Below are 22,378 nucleotides of genomic sequence, written 5' to 3'. Positions count from 1 at the left end.
CTTAAATTAGATCAGCACTCATCTGCTTCAAGATCTCATAACTCTTCTCTTTTTGTTTTGATCTGGAAACTTCCATGTCAACCCCACATCAAGCTTTTTTTGTGGAAAATTGTCAATCAAATTTTACCTACTGCAGATGTCCTAATTCGCAGAGGTATGAATGTGAGTCCTACTTGCTGTTTCTGCCACCTTGATTCCGAATCTCCGTCTCACTTGTTCAGAGATTGTGTTATAGTTACGAGACTTTGGCTTGCTAGCATCCTTGGAATAAGGATTGAGTCATCCTCAAATAACATTCCCTTTCTTACTTGGGTCCAAAAGTTTTTTATCTACTTGTTCAAATCTGATAATCAAGGTATTTGGCAAGCAATGCGCTTTTCTCTCACTCTTTTTGCTATCTGGAAGTATAGGAATAATGTTATCTTTCGTGGCTGCCCTGTTAACCCTATGGCTATTTTACAAGAGGCTGATTTCCTATACTCGCAACAGCATGATTTCGCGTCCAACAATAAGAGTGATGTGTTCGCCTCAGCCAAGTCTAATATTACCAGGCCTTCAATTTCTTCACCAGAGATCTTTCATCACTGCTTTAAGATTAATGTAGCTTTCAACAAGAAGATTTTGACAGGTACTTTTCATATCCGATACAACAACCGTATTGATCATGAGGTTAGCAAGACCTTCTCATTTGCTCTCGTCTTCAAAGTTCTATTACTGCTCTACTTAAGGCTATGGTTATAGCCTCTACTGGTGGTCTACAAAATGTTCTTTTCAAAGTTGAGAACAATCAACTTCTCAGGTTGCTCGGCAAAGATAGTGTGCATAAAGTTCCTATTTCGGTTTCTAATAGTCTTAGTCGCATTTTATTTTATCTTAGTTGTAATATTAACTGGTATGTTAGTGGTTTCGTGTAATACTTTTATTGTCTATAATATGATAGTACACGTTTGTCAAAAAAAAAAAAAAATCTCGGCCTATATTAAGCTAGATTTTGCAAACAATAGGTCATAAATTGGTAAGTTATTTTAATTAAAGAGAAACAAAAACGGATTAATAAGCTTAAGATTCAAGGATCAACAAACTCTAATTCAAGTAAATCGTGACAAACTATTACTCGAACTAATTGCTTTATTTTAACCAACTTATGGAACTCCTTGACGATTGATAACATCAGTAGCGGACCCATGAGTCGTTGGGGGAACAGGTTCCCCACCTGACTCGGTTGGGGCGTCCGTGCCACCAGCCCCACGCCCGGGTTTAGGCTCCAAATGACCCTCGGTCCCATAACCTTGACGCTTGTAATCTTCCAAGTCTTTGTATTGAACATACGGACTCGTCTCGGTTGGTAACTCCTCGAGTTTCTTTGATTCCTCGCTTTGTTGCTTACCACTTTGCTGCTCGTTTTTCTCCATACTTCACTTCTGTTATTGCTCCTCCTACTATTATTCCTGTTAGTTTTATATAGCGTTTTTGTTACAATTATTATTAGAAGAATTATATATTATATTGTGTTATTGTTGTTATATGAAGGTTTCTACATTTTTTTGCGCTTTTGCTGCCACCACTTGTTTTACGTGTCTAGTTTTCTGCTATGCCTCTCTGCTGTTTTGCTGCCGTGTAGATTGATCTGTTCTGTTGCTGATTCGCTGTCTTCGCTTAATTTTTTTTTTCTTTAGTTTTAACCTGTAATAAATTGTGAGTACTAGAGCTGGCTAAAGCTGACCCAACCCAATCCGATCCATCCAAAACTTGGCCTGAAAGAACCCGAAATTGAGATGAACAGAAACCAACCCGACCTGCACTGATAACCGATAGTAGCATTATTTTTTCCAATCCGAACCTGACCTAAACCAGCCCGGCCCGACCCGCGACCCATATTGACTCAACCCGATAATGAACTAGTTTAATAATGATGTAAATAAGATCAAATTGACATTCATCTTAATTGTTTTCACTTAACACTACAATTAATAAAACTAAACATTGTTTATGTGAGATTTAGGTTATGAATTGGATGATTTCATTATTCACAAGAGCATTACATTTATACAAGTATAAGAAAACCCTAGTGCTTGAGTAGCAAGCAAACTATCGTAAAAACTATGGAAATACAATATACAAAATATCAAAGATATACAAAGATAATAAATAAAAAGATACAAGGAAATATGTACAAAAGATATCAAAAATAATATGTCAAGAAATATCTTTAACATGCTCCCGCAAGATGGACTGTCCTTGTGCCAGGCCAATCTTGGAAATCAACGAATAAAACCGAGCACTCGAGAGAGGCTTAGTGAGAGCAGCAGCAAATTGATCATCTCCAGAGATGTGTTGGACGCGAAGAGTACCCTGTTGAACTCGTTCTCGCACGAAGTGAAAGCCAAAGCAAGGTGTTTCATCCGTGAATGAAAAACCGGATTAGCCGAGTAATGTGTTGCGGAAAGATTGTCACAGAAGATAACCGGAGTAGAGGACGGAGCCATTCCAAGTTCAATCAGCAAAGACCGAACCCACGAAATTTCAACAATGGTGTCAGCCACAACCCGAAACTCAACTTCCGTAGAAGAACAGGCAAGAGCTCGTTGCTTTTTGGAGGACCAAGAGACGAGATTTTTACCAAGGTAGACAAGATAACCAGTCGTAGAAACATAATCATCTTTATCACCTGCTAAATCAGCGTCAGAGAAAACATGAAGAGGCGATGGACTCGAACTAAACAACATCAGACCATAAGAGAGAGTGCCTTTTAAGTAACGAAGAACACGCTTTAAAGCAAGCCAATGAGGAAGACGAGGAAGTTGCATATATTGCGCCAATTTATTGACAGCAAAGGAAATATCAGGACGGGTTAGCGACAAATATTTCAAGCCACCAACCACAACACGTTATCCGTAGGATTGTCGATTGGCACACCTTCATCCTTTTGAAGGGAGGAATCAGACGCAAGGGGAGTTGAAGAGGGCTTAGAGTCAAGAATTTTATGGCGATCAAGGAGATCATAAATGTATTTCATTTGTGATAAAAACAGACCAGAGGGGGTGGGACGGACTTCGACACCGAGAAAGTAGGAGAGGGGACCCAAGTCCTTTAGCGAAAAACGAGCAGCAATATGGGAGATAAAATGATTTACTGACTTTAAACACGGACCCAAGACAATAATGTCATAAACATACACTAACAAATAAATAGGACTATATTGTTTGAGAATGAATAAAGAAGGATCATTAAGGGACCCATGAAAACCGTAAGAAATTAAGTAATTTTTAAGTTCACTATACCACGCTCTTGTCGCTTGTTTGAGACCGTAAATAGCTTTAGAAAGGTGACAAACATGGGAAGGGCGAGAAGGATCAATAAAACCAGGTGGTTGTTCCATGTAGACAGACTCGTGAAGACGACCTTGAAGAAAGGCGTTGTTCACGTTGAGCTGACGAAGATGCCAGCCATTAGTTACCGCAAGAGAGAGCAAGACAACAATAGTAGTAGATTTAACAACGGGACTAAAGGTTTCAGAGAAATCAATACCTGCACGTTGACGAAATCCTTTGGCGACGAGTCTAGCTTTAAATTTGTCAATGATGTTATCGGGTAAGTATTTGATGCGATAGACCCATTTGAAACCAACAATATTCTAAGAATCTGATCGAGGAACCAATGACCATGTGTCATCTTATATAGCGGCGCGCCATCGGGTGTCAAAGAGCGCTTGTTTAGTAGTAGTAGGCAGGGAAAAGGATGATGTATTTAGGGTGAGTGATAGAGCATATTTAGGATTAGGTTTCACAATGTCATTAGTGAGACGGGTAATTACAGTGCGAGGTGTATGGGGACGGGGTTGTCTAGCTGGGCGAGGAGGAGGAGGAGGAGGAGGAGGAGGGGGAGGAGGAGGAGGGGACGAGGCAAGAGCATTAGGTGTCAAGGCAGGGGAGGTGGTAGTTGATGAAACAGGGGTGGGGAAGTGGTGGGTGAGGCACGGTCAGTGTTATCAGGGGGTGGCAGTGGGTGGTGATGGCGGGTCTGGAAGGATGGGAAGAGAAAAGGTACACCAGAGAGAGGGTGAGGGGAGGGCAAAGGACGAGTCTTTATAGGACGGGAAAGTAGTTTCAAAAAATTTGACATGTCGAGATGTGTCAATTTTCTTTGATGTAGGATCATGGAAGTGATAGGCACATCTGTGTAGAAGAGTAGCCAATGAAGATATACGGGGAAGAGCGAGTGTCGAGTTTGTGAGACGAGTAAGGACGCAACCAAGGGTAACAACGACAACCAAAGCTGGGTAACTTATTGTAATTCGGATTTTGATTAAAGAGGGCAAGAAAGGGAGAAGCATTCTTTAAGGTGGGTGTCGGTAACCGATTAATGAGATAGGTAGCAGTAGTAAAGGCAAAAGACCATAAGGACGTGGGAAGCTTAGCATGATGAAGGAGGGCAAGAACTTTTTCTACAATATGACGGTATCGGCGTTCCGCGAAACCATTATATTCAGGTGTATGGTGAGGAGAAGTTAAGTGAATAATACCTTGATTTAGTAGGGTAGGAGTTAGTTTGATATATTCACTATCATTGTCAGAGTAAAGGCGGAGAATAGGTTTATTAAAAATTCGTTCAACCAACGCTTGAAATCGTGTAAGTGTATGAGCAGTGTCAGACTTGCGTTTAAGAGGATGATTTGAGATTTAGGTTATGAATTGGATGATTTCATTATTCATAAGAGCATTACATTTATACAAGCATAAGAAAACCCTAGAGATTGAGTGATACCTGTCGTTTAGTACCAAAAATAAATACCTAAACCAACTAACAGAAGCTAGTGGAAGTAGGGTTGACCTCCACAGGGAGACTATTATATCTATCTGCTAATCTAAGTCTGTCGGGTAACAATCTGGGGGTTTTAAATTGATTTCTAATAAACTAACAGAGATAAAGGCAAAAGAAAAGAGCAATGAAAATAGAGAGAATTATAGATGTGATCAAATAAAGAGAAGTATGCTAAGAAGTCGGTTCACCATGGAAATTAATTAACTCAGTCATAAATAGCTCAGACGATCTAATGTGAGAAGGGTAAGAGAAATGTCATTCCGGTCCGCTATCCGCCCTAGAATACAACTAACTTAACTTTCATCATCATTAGTGTAGTCTACTGTTCATAACAGGTATGTTCATTCCAATCTTCCGATCTAGGTCTGAATTTAACCAATTTAACTAGTTTAGAAGCGTGCACTCAACTAAACGATTACAATTATATTGTAATAAAACAGTTCTCATAATTCAGTCATCTAACCTATTCACAACACCGTCAACTCACTACCATGGCTCCCCTAATCCCAACATAAAAGAGTTTAGCTACTCATGCTATTAATGAAACAAACAATAATAACAATGAATAAACTAGCAAGAGACATAATAGAATGATTAAAGGAACGATACTGCATAAATTAATAATAATAATTAAACAGAAATTAAGAAACAAACAATTAAGAGCAAAGGAGATTAGATTAAGTATATAGAGTAGAGAGAGATTACAAAGAAGTGAGTCCGGAAATAAGAACAAGTTCAACGTAGCAAAGGAGAAAGGGAAGAGCAAAGTGTCTGCTTAAAGTTTCTGAGATTCAAAGAGTAATTAAGAGATAACCCTAACCTAATTACGTCCTCCCTTATATAGGGAAGATATTTATTAACTAAACTAAAATACTAATAAAGATAATCACGGAATAAAATCCCGTATGAAGTAGCAGTTCACTCGATCGAGGGATTTGAGACTCCTCGATCGAGTACTTTCCCAGCAATTCCTCTCGATCAAACAAGTATGGCTTTCGATCGAGTAAACCCAAAAAGCTTCATTTCGATCAAGCTCAGCAGGGACTCGATCGAGCTTCCTTGATCACCAGAACCTCTCGATCGAACAGAAAAGGGTTCGATCGAGGAATAGCCATTGTACCAGCTTGATACTTTGTTTGGTTAGCTTCCCAATACTTCCTTCACGCTTCCCGAGGCACGACATTTCTGCTCAAAACCTTCCATCTCCATAAATGCATGCTAAGGAGACTGAATAAGGCACGGTTTCACTACTTTCAGGTCCGTTCTTGCAAATGAGACGAAACAAACCAAAGTAGCCTATTCGGGGCATTTTTCAATACAAAACTATGACAATGATATAGAAATACGTGAAATAAGAGGCCAAAAGGACTATATAAATTACACGTATCAAATCTCCCCAAACCGAACCTTTACTCGTCCTCGAGTAAACTAAATGCAAACTAATGGAACGGATAAGAAAACTCGGAGCTAGCTATAACTTGTCCACTTAAATCGTTTAATGCAAACAAAAATGACCTTTATAGCTACAATAGTCAAGCACAAACGAGTTGTATGATGTCTATAAATAACCTGAACTGTCGACCTTGCAAGACCTTTAAAAATCAGACTCTCACGGGTCACTCTTCTCTCATGAAGCAAAGGGTAAGAATTTGAGTGTAAGAGAGAAGAAAAGTAGACGCTCACCTAGACTACGACCCACATAACTGTTAGTTATTTAGACCATATTAATACTCATCTTATGATATTAAAATTATAAATTAATCTAAAATGGTCTAAATCTACATGCATGCAAATAAAAGTATAAAAGATGGTATTAAACCATCTTAAGACAAGAAAATCCTTACATTGTATAAGGTAAGTTTTGGGCACAACTCAAGGACTCCTTCCTTGATGTTGTTCTTGAGCTATGAAAATGGATTATTCTCCAAGACAACAAACCACCAAAAAGATGGTCTCCTAAGGATGCACCCAAGAATCAACCCAAAATACTACTATAATACTAACTAGATATATGTAGTAGTAAACCTTGTTTATTTGTATATTTGATGTACTAATAAATATTATTACTTTGATAATATTATTAGTTAATATTTATATATGTTTTTGATATAAAAGATGAACAAAATATGAAGAAAAATTTGGTCTTTAGGTAGTGTATATGAACCTAGACCAATTTTTCTTCAAATTTTTCCAACTAGAGAAATGGTGGAGTGTCAATGGTATTTATAGGCAATTTGAGGGGACAATTATAAGTGGAAAAATCCACCTAAAGAACACTTGTGATGTCCTCAAAAAACCAGTATATGTGGACTACTTTTGGTCCATTTTGGTTTTCGATATTTGCCCTACAAATACTTATAAGTCTTATATTTAATTATCTTACATAATTAAATATTAATTTAATTTATTTAACACTTAAATAATATAAATTAACTACCAATGACTACTTAACTATTAAGTAATCATAAGACCATTTTATCAACATACAATGTGTCAATATTAACCCATTTAGCTAATTTTACAATCTCTTGTAAAATTTAATAGCTAATTAATTCCACCTCAAAACATATACACATATCGTATAAAATTAATTAATTAACAATTAATTAATAAATTCTAATCATTTATTATTTAAATATCACATAATTAAATAATAAATCTCCTTGTCCCGAGTTCGTAACCCGTCATCAAATAATACATTTACGTGACTAATTAAAAGTCAAATAATACAAGGAATTAATTATCTCGTATCTCATACAAACAATTAATTTATTCTACTTGGGTATCATCCTATAGGTGTGACCTAAAGGGATCAGCTGATCACCGCCGTCACACGACAGTAATGTCAAACTCTAGTCAGCTAATCATTACCGATTAACGATGACCAACTGGCAAATAAAAAGATAAATCCTTGATATTCCTTTTACGAGATTTAATATGTAAACGCAGTCATTGTGGAGGACACTACTCCAACAATCTCCCACTTGTCTGACACAAGTGTGTGTTACCAATTCTCTTGTCCAATAATATCTCCCACTCAATGCAAGATGTCTTTCAGGTCGTTTTTGCACGTGATCATATCATAAAGTGGTTTCCTCGATCAGGAGAATGACTGTTTGACCGGATAATCTACTATAGATCGCATCCGAGCGCGGCCACGCATTCACAGTCATCTCTCCTCGAGTGGCCTTGAGATAAAATATGACTTAAAAGGACAATCTCGTTGACCTATTTTCTTCATTCGATCTGATCACAAGACCCAAGAAAATGCTCATCGACCTCCTTTTACGGTGCGACCTAGAACAAAAACCAAAGCCGCCGGAAAACCGTACCAACTCAGACAAATAGTCACCAGTCTAAAGAATTGACTCAAAGGAATAAATAGAAATCCTTGCCACGACCTAGCAACAAAAGGACTCTATAAACGGTCACTGTCCGACAAATTATCTCACAATATGCCTATGTAATCGACCAGTCATCACTATGACCATATGACAGTCGAACCTGTCATCTATCGCCTTACAATCTAGTCACTACGAGACGTCACCTCATTAAATAACTAGGGACAAAATACAATGTTAATTCAGTTCACTTAATAGGGCGACATTGTCTTTACAACCTATTTGGAGAAAACAAAGTATATAAATTCAGACATAAAACTGAATATAACGACAAATGCAACTTATCATGTATGAAATAATAAATACAATATTTTGATTATTACATATCATATAATTTACAACAGCTCTGGCATTCGTCTCAACCCCATCGAAACTACATGACTATCATGTTTAGCTTGAGACAAAGGTTTGGTTAAAGGATCAGCGATGTTATCAGCTGTCTCAACCTTACAAACTGTAATTTCTTTCCTTTCGATTAAATCTCTAATTACATGAAATTTCCTAAGTATATGTCTAGATTTTTTACTAGACTTGGGCTCTTTTGCTTGAAAAATTGCCCCACTGTTATCACAATACAAAGTGATAGGATCCTCGGCGGTAGGAACTACCTTTAGTCCCTCTAAAAATTGCCAAATCCAAACAGCTTCCTTTGCAGCTTCAGAGGCTGCAATGTACTCGACTTCCATTGTAGAATCAGCAGTCACATACTCCTTGAAACTTCTCTAGCAAACCGCCCCTTCGTTCAACAAAAAGACAAAACCAGCCTGGGATTTCAAATCATCCCTATCGGTTTGGAAACTGGCATCCTTATAACCTCTTATACGTAATTCAGATTCTCCTCCGAACACTAAGAATGAATCTTTAGTCCTTCTCAAGTACTTTAGAATATTCTTGATGGCTATCCAGTGACTCTCACCTGGAGTTTTCTAAAAAACGACTCGGCATACTCAAAGAATATGAGACGTCAGGCCGAGAACACATCATAGCATACATGATCGATCCAACAGCGGAAGCATAGGGAATCGATTTCATGCGTTCAATATCTTTAGGCTCAATCGGACACTGTGACTTACTCAAAGTGATGCCACTGCCCATAGGTAGAAAACCTCTATTGGAGTATTTCATATTGAATCGGTCAAGAATCTTATCGATATAGGCTTCTTGACTCAATGCTAATATCCTTTTGGATCTATCCCTATAGATCCGGATACCCATGATGCGCTGAGCTTCTCCCAAATCTTTCATTTGGAAGTGATTTCCCAACCACTTCTTAACAGAAGCAAGCATATCAACATCATTCCCAATGAGTAATATGTCGTCCACATAAAGAAGTAAGAAAACAACTCTACTCCCATTAAACTTCATGTATAAACATGGTTCCTCAACACTTCGAGAAAAACCATTCTGTTTAATAACATGATTAAAACGATGATTCTAACTCCTTGACGCTTGCTTAAGACCATAAATGGATCTCTTAAGTTTGCATACTTTGTTAGGATTTTTAGGATCCACAAAACCCTCAGGTTGTGTCATGAACACTTCCTCTTCCAGAAACCCGTTCAGGAAAGCAGTTTTGACATCCATTTGCCATATCTCATAATCATGAAATGCAGCAATCGCTAACATTATCCGAACAGATCTAAGCATAGCAACTGGTGCAAAATTTTCATCATAGTGTAAACCATGAACCTGAGTGAAACCTTTTGCAACCAATCTAGCTTTGTATACATCTTTATGTCCATCCATGCCGATTTTAATCTTGAATATCCACTTACACTGAAGAGGTCGAACATCTTTAGGTAAGTCAACCAGGTGCCATACCTGATTATCGTACATGGAATCCATTTCGGATTGCATGGCCTCGAGCCATAGCTTAGAGTCAGAACTCGTAATAGCTGCTTTATAGGTCTTGGGTTCATCACTTTCTAAAAGTAAAACATCATAGTCACCATCTTCCTCGATAATACCAAGGTATCTATCAGGCTGGCGACTAACCCTTTCTGACCTCCTAGGTTCAATAGGAACAATAACCGATTCTGACGTAGAAGGAACATCTTCCTACACTGTCACATCAGCTTGTGGCTCTTGAACTTCATCAATTTCAAATTTTCTCCCACTCTGTCTTCTAGAAATAAACTCCTTTTCTAGAAAGACAGCTTCACGAGAAACAAACACTTTATTCTCGTTACTATTGTAGAAGTAATATCCACAAGTTCCCTTAGGGTAGCCTACAAAAATAAATTTTTCAGAACGAGGTGCAAGCTTATCGTCACACTTGCTCTTGACATAAGCATCACAACCCCATACTTTCATGTATCGCAGATTCGGGACTTTCCCTTTCCATATCTCATATGGAGTTTTGTCAGTTGCTTTAGTGGGACTTTTATTAAGTGATTGTACAGCAGATAAATGGCAAAACCCCAGAATGACTTAGGTAACTTTGTTTGACTCATCATCGATCGAACCATATCTAATAAAGTTCGATTCCTCCTTTCAGCCACACCATTTAATTGTGGTGTGCCAGGAGGAGTTAACTGAGATACAATACCGCAGTTTTTAAGGTGATCTTTAAAGTCATTGCTTAAATATTCCCCACCACGATCTGATCATAATGCTTTAATCTTCTTATTTAATTGGTTTTCTACTTCATTTTAAAACTCTTTGAACATATAAAAAGCTTCTTTTTTATACCTCATTAAGTAGATATACCCATATCTACTCATGTCATCAGTAAAAGTAACGAAATAGTCATAATTACCTCTAGCAATGACTGTCATTGGACCACATACATCGGTATGTATTAAACCCAATAACTCACTAGCTTGAGATCCTTTTCCTAGAAAAGGTGAACGAGTCATCTTGCCAAAAAGACAAGATTCGCATGTACAAAATGATTCGAAATCAAAAGGTTTAATTACACCAGTCGACACTAGTCTTTTAATGCGCTTCTCGTTGATGTGTCCTAATCGACAATGCCATTAATAAGATTGATCGGGATCACCTGTTTTGAGTTTTTATTATCTAAATGATAAACATCGTTGCAAGTATCTAGAATATAAATACCATTGATTGAAATAGCTTGACTATATACAATACCATTAAGGGAAAAAGTACAACACTTGTCTTTAATTACAAAGGAAAACCCTTCTGTGTCTAACACAGATACGGATATTATATTTCTAGATAGCGTTGGTACAAAATAACAATTATTAAGATGAAACTCCAATCCCGGAGCTAAACTAAGTACATAAGTTCCTACTGAGACGGCAGCTACTTTAGACCCGTTTCCCATTCGGAGATCGACATCACCCTTGTTTAGCTTTCTTATGCTTTTTAGGCCTTGCAAATGATTACACAAGTGAGAACCACAACCAGTATCTAATACCCAAGTTGTATTTGAAGCATAATTTATGTCTATCATAAAAGATTCGGTTGAGAAATTACATGTTGGCTTCACAATGCCAGCTTTTATGTCATCCAGGTACTTAGTACAATTACGCCTCCAATGTCCCTTGTTATTACAGTAATTACAAGTATCTTTAAGAGGATTACCCTTTATAGGTTTAGGCTTGGTAGAGCAATTCGCAATTGCTTTACCTTTGCCCTCTACCTGAACGGGCTTCTTACCTGCATTCCTCTTAAACTGCTTCTTCCCCTTCACGTTTATCGCAAGAACATCTTTCCTCGTGCTCCCACTCAATCCCATGTCCTTCTCTGCATGCACAAGCAGAGAATAGAGCTCATGTAAACTCTTTCTCATGTTTGTCATATTATAATTTACCCTAAATTGGGTAAAACCTTTGACGTGAGAGAGAGAGAGAGAGAGAGAGAGAGAGAGAGTGTGGAGCACTCGGTCCACCACTAGTTCGTCAGGGATCTTACATACCAACCCCTCTAAAGTTTCCATGTACTCAATCATTTTAAGTACGTGTGAACTTACAGGTTGACCATCTTTGAGATTAGCCTCAAAGAAACGAACTGCCGTGTCATACTGAATTATTCTCGGGGCTTGAGAAAACATAGTTGAAAGCCTCGAGAATACTTCATGTGCATCGCGAAACTTGACACATTGCCTTTGTAAAGCAGGATCCATTAAAAGAATCAAAACATTTTTAATTGCAGTGGATTTATTTTGATAATTTGAAAAAGCCTCCCTTACATCGGCAGTGGCCCTAGTACTAGGCGAAGGGGGAGAGGGATCGACAAGGTAGCGTAATTTGCCATCACCTGCGACAGCTAATCGAAGTTGTTCCTCCCAATCTTTAAAATTACTACCGTCGGCTTTTAATACATATTTGTCCATAAAAGAACGTTGCCATGAATCTCTAGCTATGGTGATGGTTTCACTAGTAGAAGTCATCGTGATTACTACAAAGGAAATAAAGGAAAGATTAACATTTATCGTCAAAATTTTTTTTTAACTTGTGAAACTATTTTAACAAGTTCCCATTTATATAATGATCTCCCGCTGAATTATATAAATGATTCCAAGATCCAATTTTTTATAAACACGGGCACGGTGGACCGATTCAACCCACATTTATATAAATTTGGTGAGTCAACAACTTTGACTGATTATACTACTAGAACTCTTGGTCGACGGATTTTCTTAAAATCTATCTTTTAGCCCAGAATAAATATGGGCACGGTGGACCGATTCAACCCATATTTATCCCGTTGAGTCCAACCAATTTTCACGCGTAATAACTTTTATTACCCTACTTACTCAACGTAAAAAGAGTGTACCTCGGTGATCCGAACCTACCTCTAATGAAGAAGGGATTCATAGGTGCTATTATTTGGTAAGGCTTAATCTCAATTTTAAACAAATGTGAGAGATCTTATCAATTTAATTGTCTATCACTTTTAAGTGAACTAAATTGGTGAATGCTAGACAATTAAATCGATAACAATAAAAATAAAACATGTAGTGACGGTTTGGCATGAATGCATATAAGAATTAAAACAAACAAGTCCTAATATGGTCACCTAGTTAATCTAATTAACTAAAATTATTAAACTTCGGAAACCAACTCCTTGGTCCCTTGAGTCTTCATAAATTGGCCTCCTTCTTTAGGATTTCGGAACGCCTTTCCGAAAACACCGTCTTCATGAAAACTCCCTCTTTAGATGCTTCATCTAATTACTAATAATTAAATTACATAATAATATCCTATTATACAATTTGTAATAAAATTAAAATAAAAACTATTAATTAATTACAAATTAGGCGATACGAAATCGCAATTAATTACAAAACAAGTCGATATTCCCTTACATTACGTGAAATACCAACTTCTACCTATGGCCATATTAGGAAAAATTACATAATTATAATGCAAAAAAAAAAAAACATTCATCCAAATGAATAATAAAATGCATTATGGAAAATGACATGCCAAATCGTCTAACTTACCAACAACGATCATTTGAGCTTGCTTTGACGGAATTTTTACCAATAAAAATTCATAACCAATTCTTAAAACAATTTTATGGCTTACTTATCATACTAATCTGGTCTAATATCAAAATAATTATTCTCAACAATTATCTTGAATTTATATGGGAATTAAAACACAATTATGACAAAAATGATATAATAATTCACAACTATCATACAAAAATTCCATTTAATTTAAAAATTTATGGAAAAATAAATTTCAAAGCCATGAACATTCTGGTATTACACCAAAAATGCCATGAAAGTGAAAATTTTTGTTTTTAAAATTTATTTAAAACGATTTCACAATTTAATCGGTAAAGCGACAATTTTTACGATTTAATTCTAAATCAAACCATAAAAATTAAAATGACTTAAAATAAAATTTTGTACATTTTGGAACAATTTCCAGGAGCTAAAAATTCAAAAATTTCGAGCCCAAAAATTAAATCAATATTTACTTACAAAATAACCATTATTTACCAATTTTTATCAAATAAAAATCAATAAACTACCTAAATTAATCACATTAATCTAAAGTATCTACTTATCTAATAAATAGAACATGCATGTGATTATTTCTAAATAAATATGCATAAAATTAACATGCAACCAAATTTAATTAACTCTTAATTAATTTTAATGCATTTTTATTCAATTTTATGCCATTTTAAGTTATAAAAAGTGAAAAAAATTAACAAAAATCAAATTTTCGTCCCATATCATCCTAAGACCAGATTATTTACATGCAATACCATATTATGTGATAAAACTAATTTTAGTAACATAATATCAGTTTTATTAATTTATCTCATAAATTACTAAAATCGTCTTAAGACAACATGCATGTATTTAACAATGCTCTGATACCACTTGTTAGTTATTTAGACCATATTAATACTCATCTTATGATATTAAAATTATAAATTAATCTAAGATGGTCTAAATCTATATGCATGCAAATAAAAGTATAAAAGATGGTATTAAACCATCTTAAGACAAGAAAATCCTTACATTGTATAAGGTAAGTTTTGGGCACAACTCAAGGACTCCTTCCTTTATGTTGTTCTTGAGCTATGAAAATGGATGATCCTCCAAGACAACAAACCACCAAAAAGATGGTCTCCTAAGGATGCACCCAAGAATCAACCCAAAATACTACTATAATACTAACTAGATATATGTTTGAACAAAAAAAAAAAAAAAAAAAACTAACTAGATATATGTAGTAGTAAACCTTGTTTATTTGTATATTTGATGTACTAATAAATATTATTACTTTGATAATATTATTAGTTAATATTTATATATGTTTTTGATATAAAAGATGAACAAAATATGAAGAAAAATTTGGTCTTTAGGTAGTGTATATGAACCTAGACAAATTTTTCTTCAAATTTTTCCAACTAGAGAAATGGTGGAGTTTCAATGGTATTTATAGGCAATTTGAGGGGACAATTATAAATGGAAAAATCCACCTAAAGGACACTTGTGATGTTCTCAAAAAACCAGTATATGTGGACTACTTTTGGTCCATTTTGGTTTTCGATATTTGCCCCACAAATACTTATAAGTCTTATATTTAATTATCTTACATAATTAAATATTAATTTAATTTATTTAACACTTAAATAATATAAATTAACTACCAATGACTACTTAACTATTAAGTAATCATAAGACCATTTTAACAACATACAATGTGTCAATATTAACCCATTTAGCTAATTTTACAACCTCTTGTAAAATTTAATAGCTAATTAATTCCACCTCAGAACATATACACATATCGTATAAAATTAATTAATTAACAATTAATTAATAAATTCTAATCATTTATTATTTAAATATCACATAATTGAATAATAAATCTCCTTGTCCCGAGTTCGTAACCCGTCATCAAATAATACATTTATGTGACTAATTAAAAGTCAAATAATACAAGGAATTAATTATCTCGTATCTCATACAAACAATTAATTTATTCTATTTGGGTATCATCTTATAGGTGTGACCTAAAGGGATTAGTTGATCACCGCCGTCACACGACAGTAATGTCAAACTCTAGTCAGCCAATCATTACCGATTAACGATGACCAGCTGACAAATAAAAAGATAAATCCCTGATATTCCTTTTACGAGATTTAATATGTAAACGCACTCATTGTGGGGACACTACTCCAACAATAACACGCTTGCAGCTAAAATGATAGACAGTTCTAATCACCATACATACATTCCAACCAAACAATGTCTGTCACAGCCGAGGGCTTACAAAAGTTATGATTTAGTGAGGCGATGGATAAGAAAAGGCAGAACAATTATGGGATTGTGAGGCAATAGTCAAGCTAGCTACCTAACGATACCTTATAAAACCATATCCGATTCTTAACCAATTATAGAATTAAGCACATGTACCCTTCATTTGGCACATAAACTCACTCAACCAAACACAACTCCTCAAAAGATATAAGTAAAGCATAGGAGTAAGACCGTCACAAACACAAACTTTTCTAATTTTTTCACACGGTCTGTTGTTTTTTCTTTTTCTTTTTTTTTTTTCTTTTCTTTGCTGCTCACGTTTTTCTTTCTTTTTTCTTTCCATTTTTCAATTTTTTTTTAATTTCACATCCTTCTTCCTTTTCTTTTCCACCAAATCCAAACAATATAAAACAAACCAACTCGCATCGACGAAAAATATACCACATAAACACACTAAACTAGCTTGACAGGCAGGCTTAATTTGGGTGCAGTTAATGGGTCAAAAAGGCTAAGTTTGGCTAATGTGGAGCTAAATGGGTGAAAATGAAAGAAAGAGAAAATTTACAAGCGCCTCCCTGCATGTGACACCGACCACAAACCTGAATGTATGCAAACAAAAAGCAATCGAATTTCATAAAAGTGCAAATTAGTGAACATGTTATGCAAGGAGTATACTACTCTTAATTCCTACATGAACTGGTCATAAATGACACCAGTTATACGGCTCTAAAAACTTAGATATTTTAAGTAGGTTGCCAATTTTTTTCAGGTCAAGTTTATATGTTCAGCTGTATTTTTAACATTAACTCGTAGACTATACGCATGACAAAGCTAATAAAATGACAGTCTATTGCAAGGCTTAAGCGAAATGACAAATTATAGTGCAAAATCATCACAGAAATCTACCATTCCGACTTGACCTATATGCAAAAATAAATGTGAAATATTTTTTAATTTTTCTATTTTTTTTTGTGATTTTTTATTATTTATGAAATTAAAAAACCAATGCAAGCAGAAAATAAACGTGAATACAAAAACAAATGCAAATGCAGACTCAAAGGATGCAATACCCTCCCCCAAACCAAGACGGACCAGCATACACCAGCAGAATATATAGGGAACGGGATAAGTACAACCAATAAATGAATGAAATAAATAAATAAAAGGAGGAGAAAAATAAATAAAAGTCGGGGTCTCTCTCGTCCTTTCTTCTCCTCTGTCGACCTCCAGCAGTAAGGTCAGCTCTGACCCTCTCCTCCCTCTCAACAGTGTCCTCCTCACTCTCAGTTTGCGGGTACCTCTCCGCCGGGTACCGGTAGAAAGAAGGGTGTGGCCAGCCCTCAGGAATAGGACGTCTCCTCATCATATGATATTATATAAAGGAAACAAGGCAAGTGCCTGATCCCGCTCTATACGAGCCACTCTCCTGCACATATCAAGAAACAAACCATCACGACGCCCTTGGTCCATGACCTCGGGCGCCTCAAAGGGTGGAGGAGAAATAAAGTTAACCGGTAGGACCGGCTGAGGGACTGAAGGGGTAGGAATAGGGGTCGGGGTAGGCGTAGGCGTGGACGTGGACGTCTGCCTAGCCTGAGTCAGTATGGACCCCTCTCCGGTCTCAGGTCTCTTCCACTTCTTAGAAGCGGTAGGAGCAAGTGTAAGGAGGTAAGAAGGTGGAGGTGGAGGCAACCTACCCGACACAGTGGTCAAAGGTGAAAGACGGGATAGGTCGGGAAAAGGTAAGGTCACTGACTCGGAACCACAGATATTCCAAGTCCGTTGGTCCTTTGCTAACCAAAACATCGCCAACATGGCGTTAATGTCAATGTACACATTCTTATCTACATGTGTCAGGCCATGGAGGAAGTCAGTGAAGAGGCTACGGGCAATGTGGGATGCCAACCCACCACAGGAAATCGTGCCCTTCCTCTTCTGCCCAACAACGTTAAAATGTTAAGCTGTCAGATAAGCAATGTTAAGAACGAAGAGGCCAGCACTATCAATGTTTAAATAGCTCGCTAAAATAGACAACTCAACGTTGTTAGGCTCGTGGCGACCAAAGATCGTCTCCTCGAGGAGACGAAGAAAGTAACGGGCTGGGGGAAGATGGACGTGAGCCACCTTCCTCTGGTCAAAGGGAGTCTGTGCAAGAGTGGGCCAAAGTAAAGACAGGATCTTCCTAAGGGTCATGACAAGTCAAACCTAACCTCCTCCCAAACGCAGCTAAGGTCCAAGTGAAGGTTTGGTTAAATAGTCGAAATGAAATACAAGAGCTCCCCGGGCCAGTGTCATAAGCAGCGGATGAGAAAGTAAAAGAGCTAAAGAATTCTAGGGTCACTTGCTCATATGTGAGCGCTCTCATCGTGGTCAAACCCGTCATCCCAGTCCCGTTTAATAATTCAGCCACGGGTTCTAAAATCCCCAATTTGTCCAATGAAGAACGACACAAAAAATGTGTAAAGGTAATGTCACAGTCCATAAGATGCATGAAACGAGTACGATGAAGCGAGTTAATAAATTGTACCTGTGGATACTCAGTAAGAGAATCTAAAGAGTCATCGGCCACGAACCTAGCGGCGGAACGGGAAGTAGCTTTAGAACCCTCACCCTTTCCCCCTTGTGAAGCTGATGCAGCAGCAGTAACAAGGGCGGAAGCAGCTAGTCCAGGAGCGCGACCAGAAACCGATCTCTGGACAAGGGCAAAGGACATAACTGTGACGGAGAGTGTCGACACAGTAGCGGTCGGCACCAAGGACGGTACAGAGGCACTAGCAGCGGCTGTAACAGTGACAGCAGGAGTAACAGCGGGGGTAGTGACGGTGGTGGCAGCAGGGACCACCGTCTCAGTAACAGATAGAGCAGTAGTAGAACTAGAGGCGGAAATAGAGCTACTATCCATCCTATTAATCAAAGTAAGTTCCTCAATTAAAAACAAGAAATCAAACACGAATTTTCCCCCAAAATCGAAAATTCGAAACCCTAATGTCAATAATCAAGCATAAGAACGCAATGAAACACTAAGGATTAAGAGAAGGAACGTACTTGATGAAATACCCAAGAGAAATTGCAATTAAAATCGACAAATAAGCACAAAATAATCGGATGAAAACCCGATTTTCGCAAACCCTAATTCGCTGAAAATCCCACTAAAAACACGAAAATTAAGGAGGGAAATAAGGGGCAATGGTCAAAATTATTGCAAGAAACAATTTGTGGGTAATTAATTTGGTAAAAAGGGAAGAAAAATGGAGATTTGGGGTGAAATAAGGGTTTTATCGCAAAAATAAGGATGAAGGAAAGGTTGAAGAAATGAAATAAAGTAAGGGAAAAGATTACTCCCTTGCGTATTATCAACACTGTCACTCGATCGAGTGATTATCAACCACTCGACCGAGAACATTTCTCACCATAGTGTTCGATCGAGGCCTTTGAAGTTATTCGATCGAAGGCTTCCTTCTCCTCCTTGAATTCTACTCGATCGAAAACAGCAGATTGTTTGATCGAGGACTTTAGCTCCTCTTTTCTTCTCCATCGAGTACATGACAACTCGATCGAGGAACCATAAAAAAGGACATTTCGATTGAGTACTCTTGTTTACTCGATCGAAGGCTTTACCTGGGCATTTTGCTCGATCGAGTACAAAAAGTACTCGATCGAGGTCTTTTCCTTTGGCACACATCCCAATGTAATATATCTTCCCCAAACCTGCATAACAACATAGAAAAATACTTCCCGAAAATACCAAATTCACAATACGCAGTCTATATTCGGTCTTACGCTATTTAAAACTAACTACGCTAATGTCTAAAAAGCAATTAAAAATGTCTAACAAAACTTGAAATTACATATTGTTTTTACAACTGGACATTTCCCGTTTATCTTTTGAAACACTTCAGCAGCCCAAAAGAGGGCTTCTGACTGGAGGAGGTCTCTTCAGCATCGCGGACCGTCCTCTTAGATCTCCATGAACTTGAACTGGTTGAAGAAGAATAGTTCGCGTCCACATACGCCTTCACTTTCTTCTTTCCTTTGTCTTTCTTTTCTCGTTCATGATCTTTTTCCTTGGCATCTTCCTTGGCGGCGAGCTGTAATGTCCTTGTACCTTCATCACCGGAATCTCCAATATCCATTCCGTATAAACTTGCAATAACAGAAATGACAGAATGGTCCTCCATATCTCTCTCAGTCCGAGGCGGAGGTATTAAAATCGCAGCACACGACTCAATATTATCCATTGGAAGGTCTGTGTCAGGGTCTATAGAGGGTAGAGCATTGCAAGGTTGAACCTGCATAGGGGCCTTATGAACATTAGACTGATAAAAAATCAGCTCCTCATCACCTACCTGAAAAGTAAGAGTCTTCCCCCCGACATCTATCACTGCGCGAGCAGTATATAAGAATGGTCGTCCTAATATGATAGGAGTGTAAGAATCTTCGGGGATGTCTATGACTACAAAGTCAACGGGAATAAAGAATTTTCCAATCTTTACAGGTATGTCCTCTAAGACACCTAGGGGCCGTGATAAAGTACGGTCGACCATCTGCATAGTCATGTTGGTACAGTGAAATTTGGTCAAACCCAGTCTCTTTGCGAGAGACAATGGTAGGACACTCACACTAGCTCCCAGATCACATAACGCATTATCAATCAAATGGGTCCCTATATGGCATGGAATAGAAAAACTACCCGGGTCAGACAGTTTGGGTGGTGTCTTATTTTGAATTAGGGCAGAGCCCACTTCAGTCAAAGCTACCGTTTCATGATCATTTATATGCCTCTTACGCGTTAATATTTCTTTCATGAATTTCATATAAGAGGGTACCTGGGTTAGCAATTCGACGAAAGGAACGCTAACGTGAAGGCTTTTTAAAATTTCAGCGAACTTACCAAACTGTTGTTCAGCCTTCCTGTTCTGCAATCGCCTCGGGAAAGGGACCGTGATGGGAATTTCTAAACCCTCATTTCTTTTTGCCAAAGAATCAACACGATCAGCTTCATTTCTACTCGATCGAGCATGCTTTTCCTTCGATCGAGTAACTTCTTCATCAATTCCACTCAATCGAGTACTATTACCCACTCGATCGAAAGTTCTTATTTCAACAGTACTCGATCGAACATCAGAACCATTCGATCGAGTAATTTCCTCAGCTTTTCCTCTCGATCGACCACCTGATATCAGTCGATCGAGGACTTTCTTCGGATTCAGCAAGTTTTCATCAAAGGACGACTGTTCATGAGCAGTAATTTCCACTTCCGGTTCTGATTTATCACTTGTAGACGGCATTTTAGGTCCCTCATAGGAAAGACCACAAGTCAGATTAATTAAATTTACCGTCTCATGATGTTTTTTGTCAGGTTGGGACGGTAAATGACCCGGTTGCCTTGAAGCTTGATTGGTGGCGAGTTGAGCTATTTGTAACTCAAGTGACTTGATAGATTCATCTTTCTGTTGGTCACTTTTCTGCAGTTGAATTGTCAATGATTGAATCATCGACTTCAACTCGGCCATATCACTTACGCCACTAGAAGAAGCACCTTGTTGCGGCGGTGGAAAAGATGGAGGCTTTTGAAAGCCTTGTTGTTGAGCTTTGTGAGGTGGTATATAGACTTGTTGTTTCTGCGGTGGAGGTGTAGGATTCAAGACATTCTGACTAGTCCATCCCAAGTTAGGATGAACTCTAGCTTGATTGTTATAATAGGAGCCCCCTTGCCTATATTGTTGAAAAGCATAAACCTGCTCCTTGTCAGCTAGACATGCTATAGCAGAGTGACCGTCATCTCCTCCACATCTCTCACGTGAGACAGTTTCTTGTATAGTCAACAAGTGAACCGTCTGTTGATCTCCCGCATTCTGTAACTCCAAATTGTCAAACCTGGCATTCATGGCTTCCAGCTGAGCCACAACTGCACTATCAACAGAAGAAACTGTTCTAATTCCTCCTCTTGGGTTCCCATATTCAGCACAATAGGTAGCCATATCCTCTATGATTCCCCAAACTTTGTCATCATCGTTATTCTTTTGGAATCGACCATTGGATGCAGCATCCAAAATAGCACGGTGATCGTCATACAACCCATTATAGAACTGGTTGCATAAAAACCATTGATCGAAACCGTGATGAGGAAGGGACCGCACCAGTTTCTTGAACCGGTTCCATGCTTCATAAAAGTTCTCATCTGGCGTTTGCTTGAAACCTGTAATCTTTCCTCTCAATTTATTAGTTCTCTGCGGAAGAAAGTGTAATACTATGGTTTTATGGGTCTTTGGGTACTCTATCGAGTGGGGCTTACTCTATCGAGTAAGTAGTTTTTGATGCAAAACAGTAGACTGCCTGTAGGGTACTCGATCGAGTAATTAGTTGGGTACTCGATCGAGTAAGGGGCACTCGATCGAGTAAGTGCCTTACTCGATCGAGTACGAGTAAGTGAGTTTACGGGCTGAGTTTTGAC

The 22,378-nt window shown here is 37.6% G+C and overlaps 1 protein-coding gene and 1 non-coding gene across 2 annotated transcripts; one reads left to right on the top strand and one right to left on the bottom strand.

Annotated features, from left to right (window-relative positions):
• Positions 1 to 1,009: 1,009 nt before the first annotated feature.
• LOC141621292 (uncharacterized) lies at positions 1,010 to 1,615 on the bottom strand. The gene has a single exon (XM_074437911.1). It carries the CDS (start codon positions 1,410 to 1,412, stop codon positions 1,143 to 1,145), a length of 270 nt encoding a protein of 89 aa, XP_074294012.1. The 5' UTR covers positions 1,413 to 1,615; the 3' UTR covers positions 1,010 to 1,142.
• Positions 1,616 to 22,038: 20,423 nt separating this feature from the next.
• Positions 22,039 to 22,145, top strand: LOC141625155 (small nucleolar RNA R71). The gene has a single exon (XR_012534951.1). It is a non-coding gene; the product is annotated as a small nucleolar RNA R71 (small nucleolar RNA).
• The last annotated feature ends 233 nt before the right edge of the window (positions 22,146 to 22,378 follow it).

This window comes from Silene latifolia, chromosome X (genome assembly GCF_048544455.1).
Source record: "Silene latifolia isolate original U9 population chromosome X, ASM4854445v1, whole genome shotgun sequence".
NCBI lineage: Eukaryota > Viridiplantae > Streptophyta > Magnoliopsida > Caryophyllales > Caryophyllaceae > Silene > Silene latifolia.
This window is presented reverse-complemented; position numbering and strand designations above follow the sequence as displayed.

Coding starts and splice junctions, on each gene's coding strand:
- LOC141621292 (XM_074437911.1), bottom strand. CDS start 1,412: ATGGAGAAAAACGAGCAGCAAAGTGGTAAGCAACAAAGCGAGGAATCA.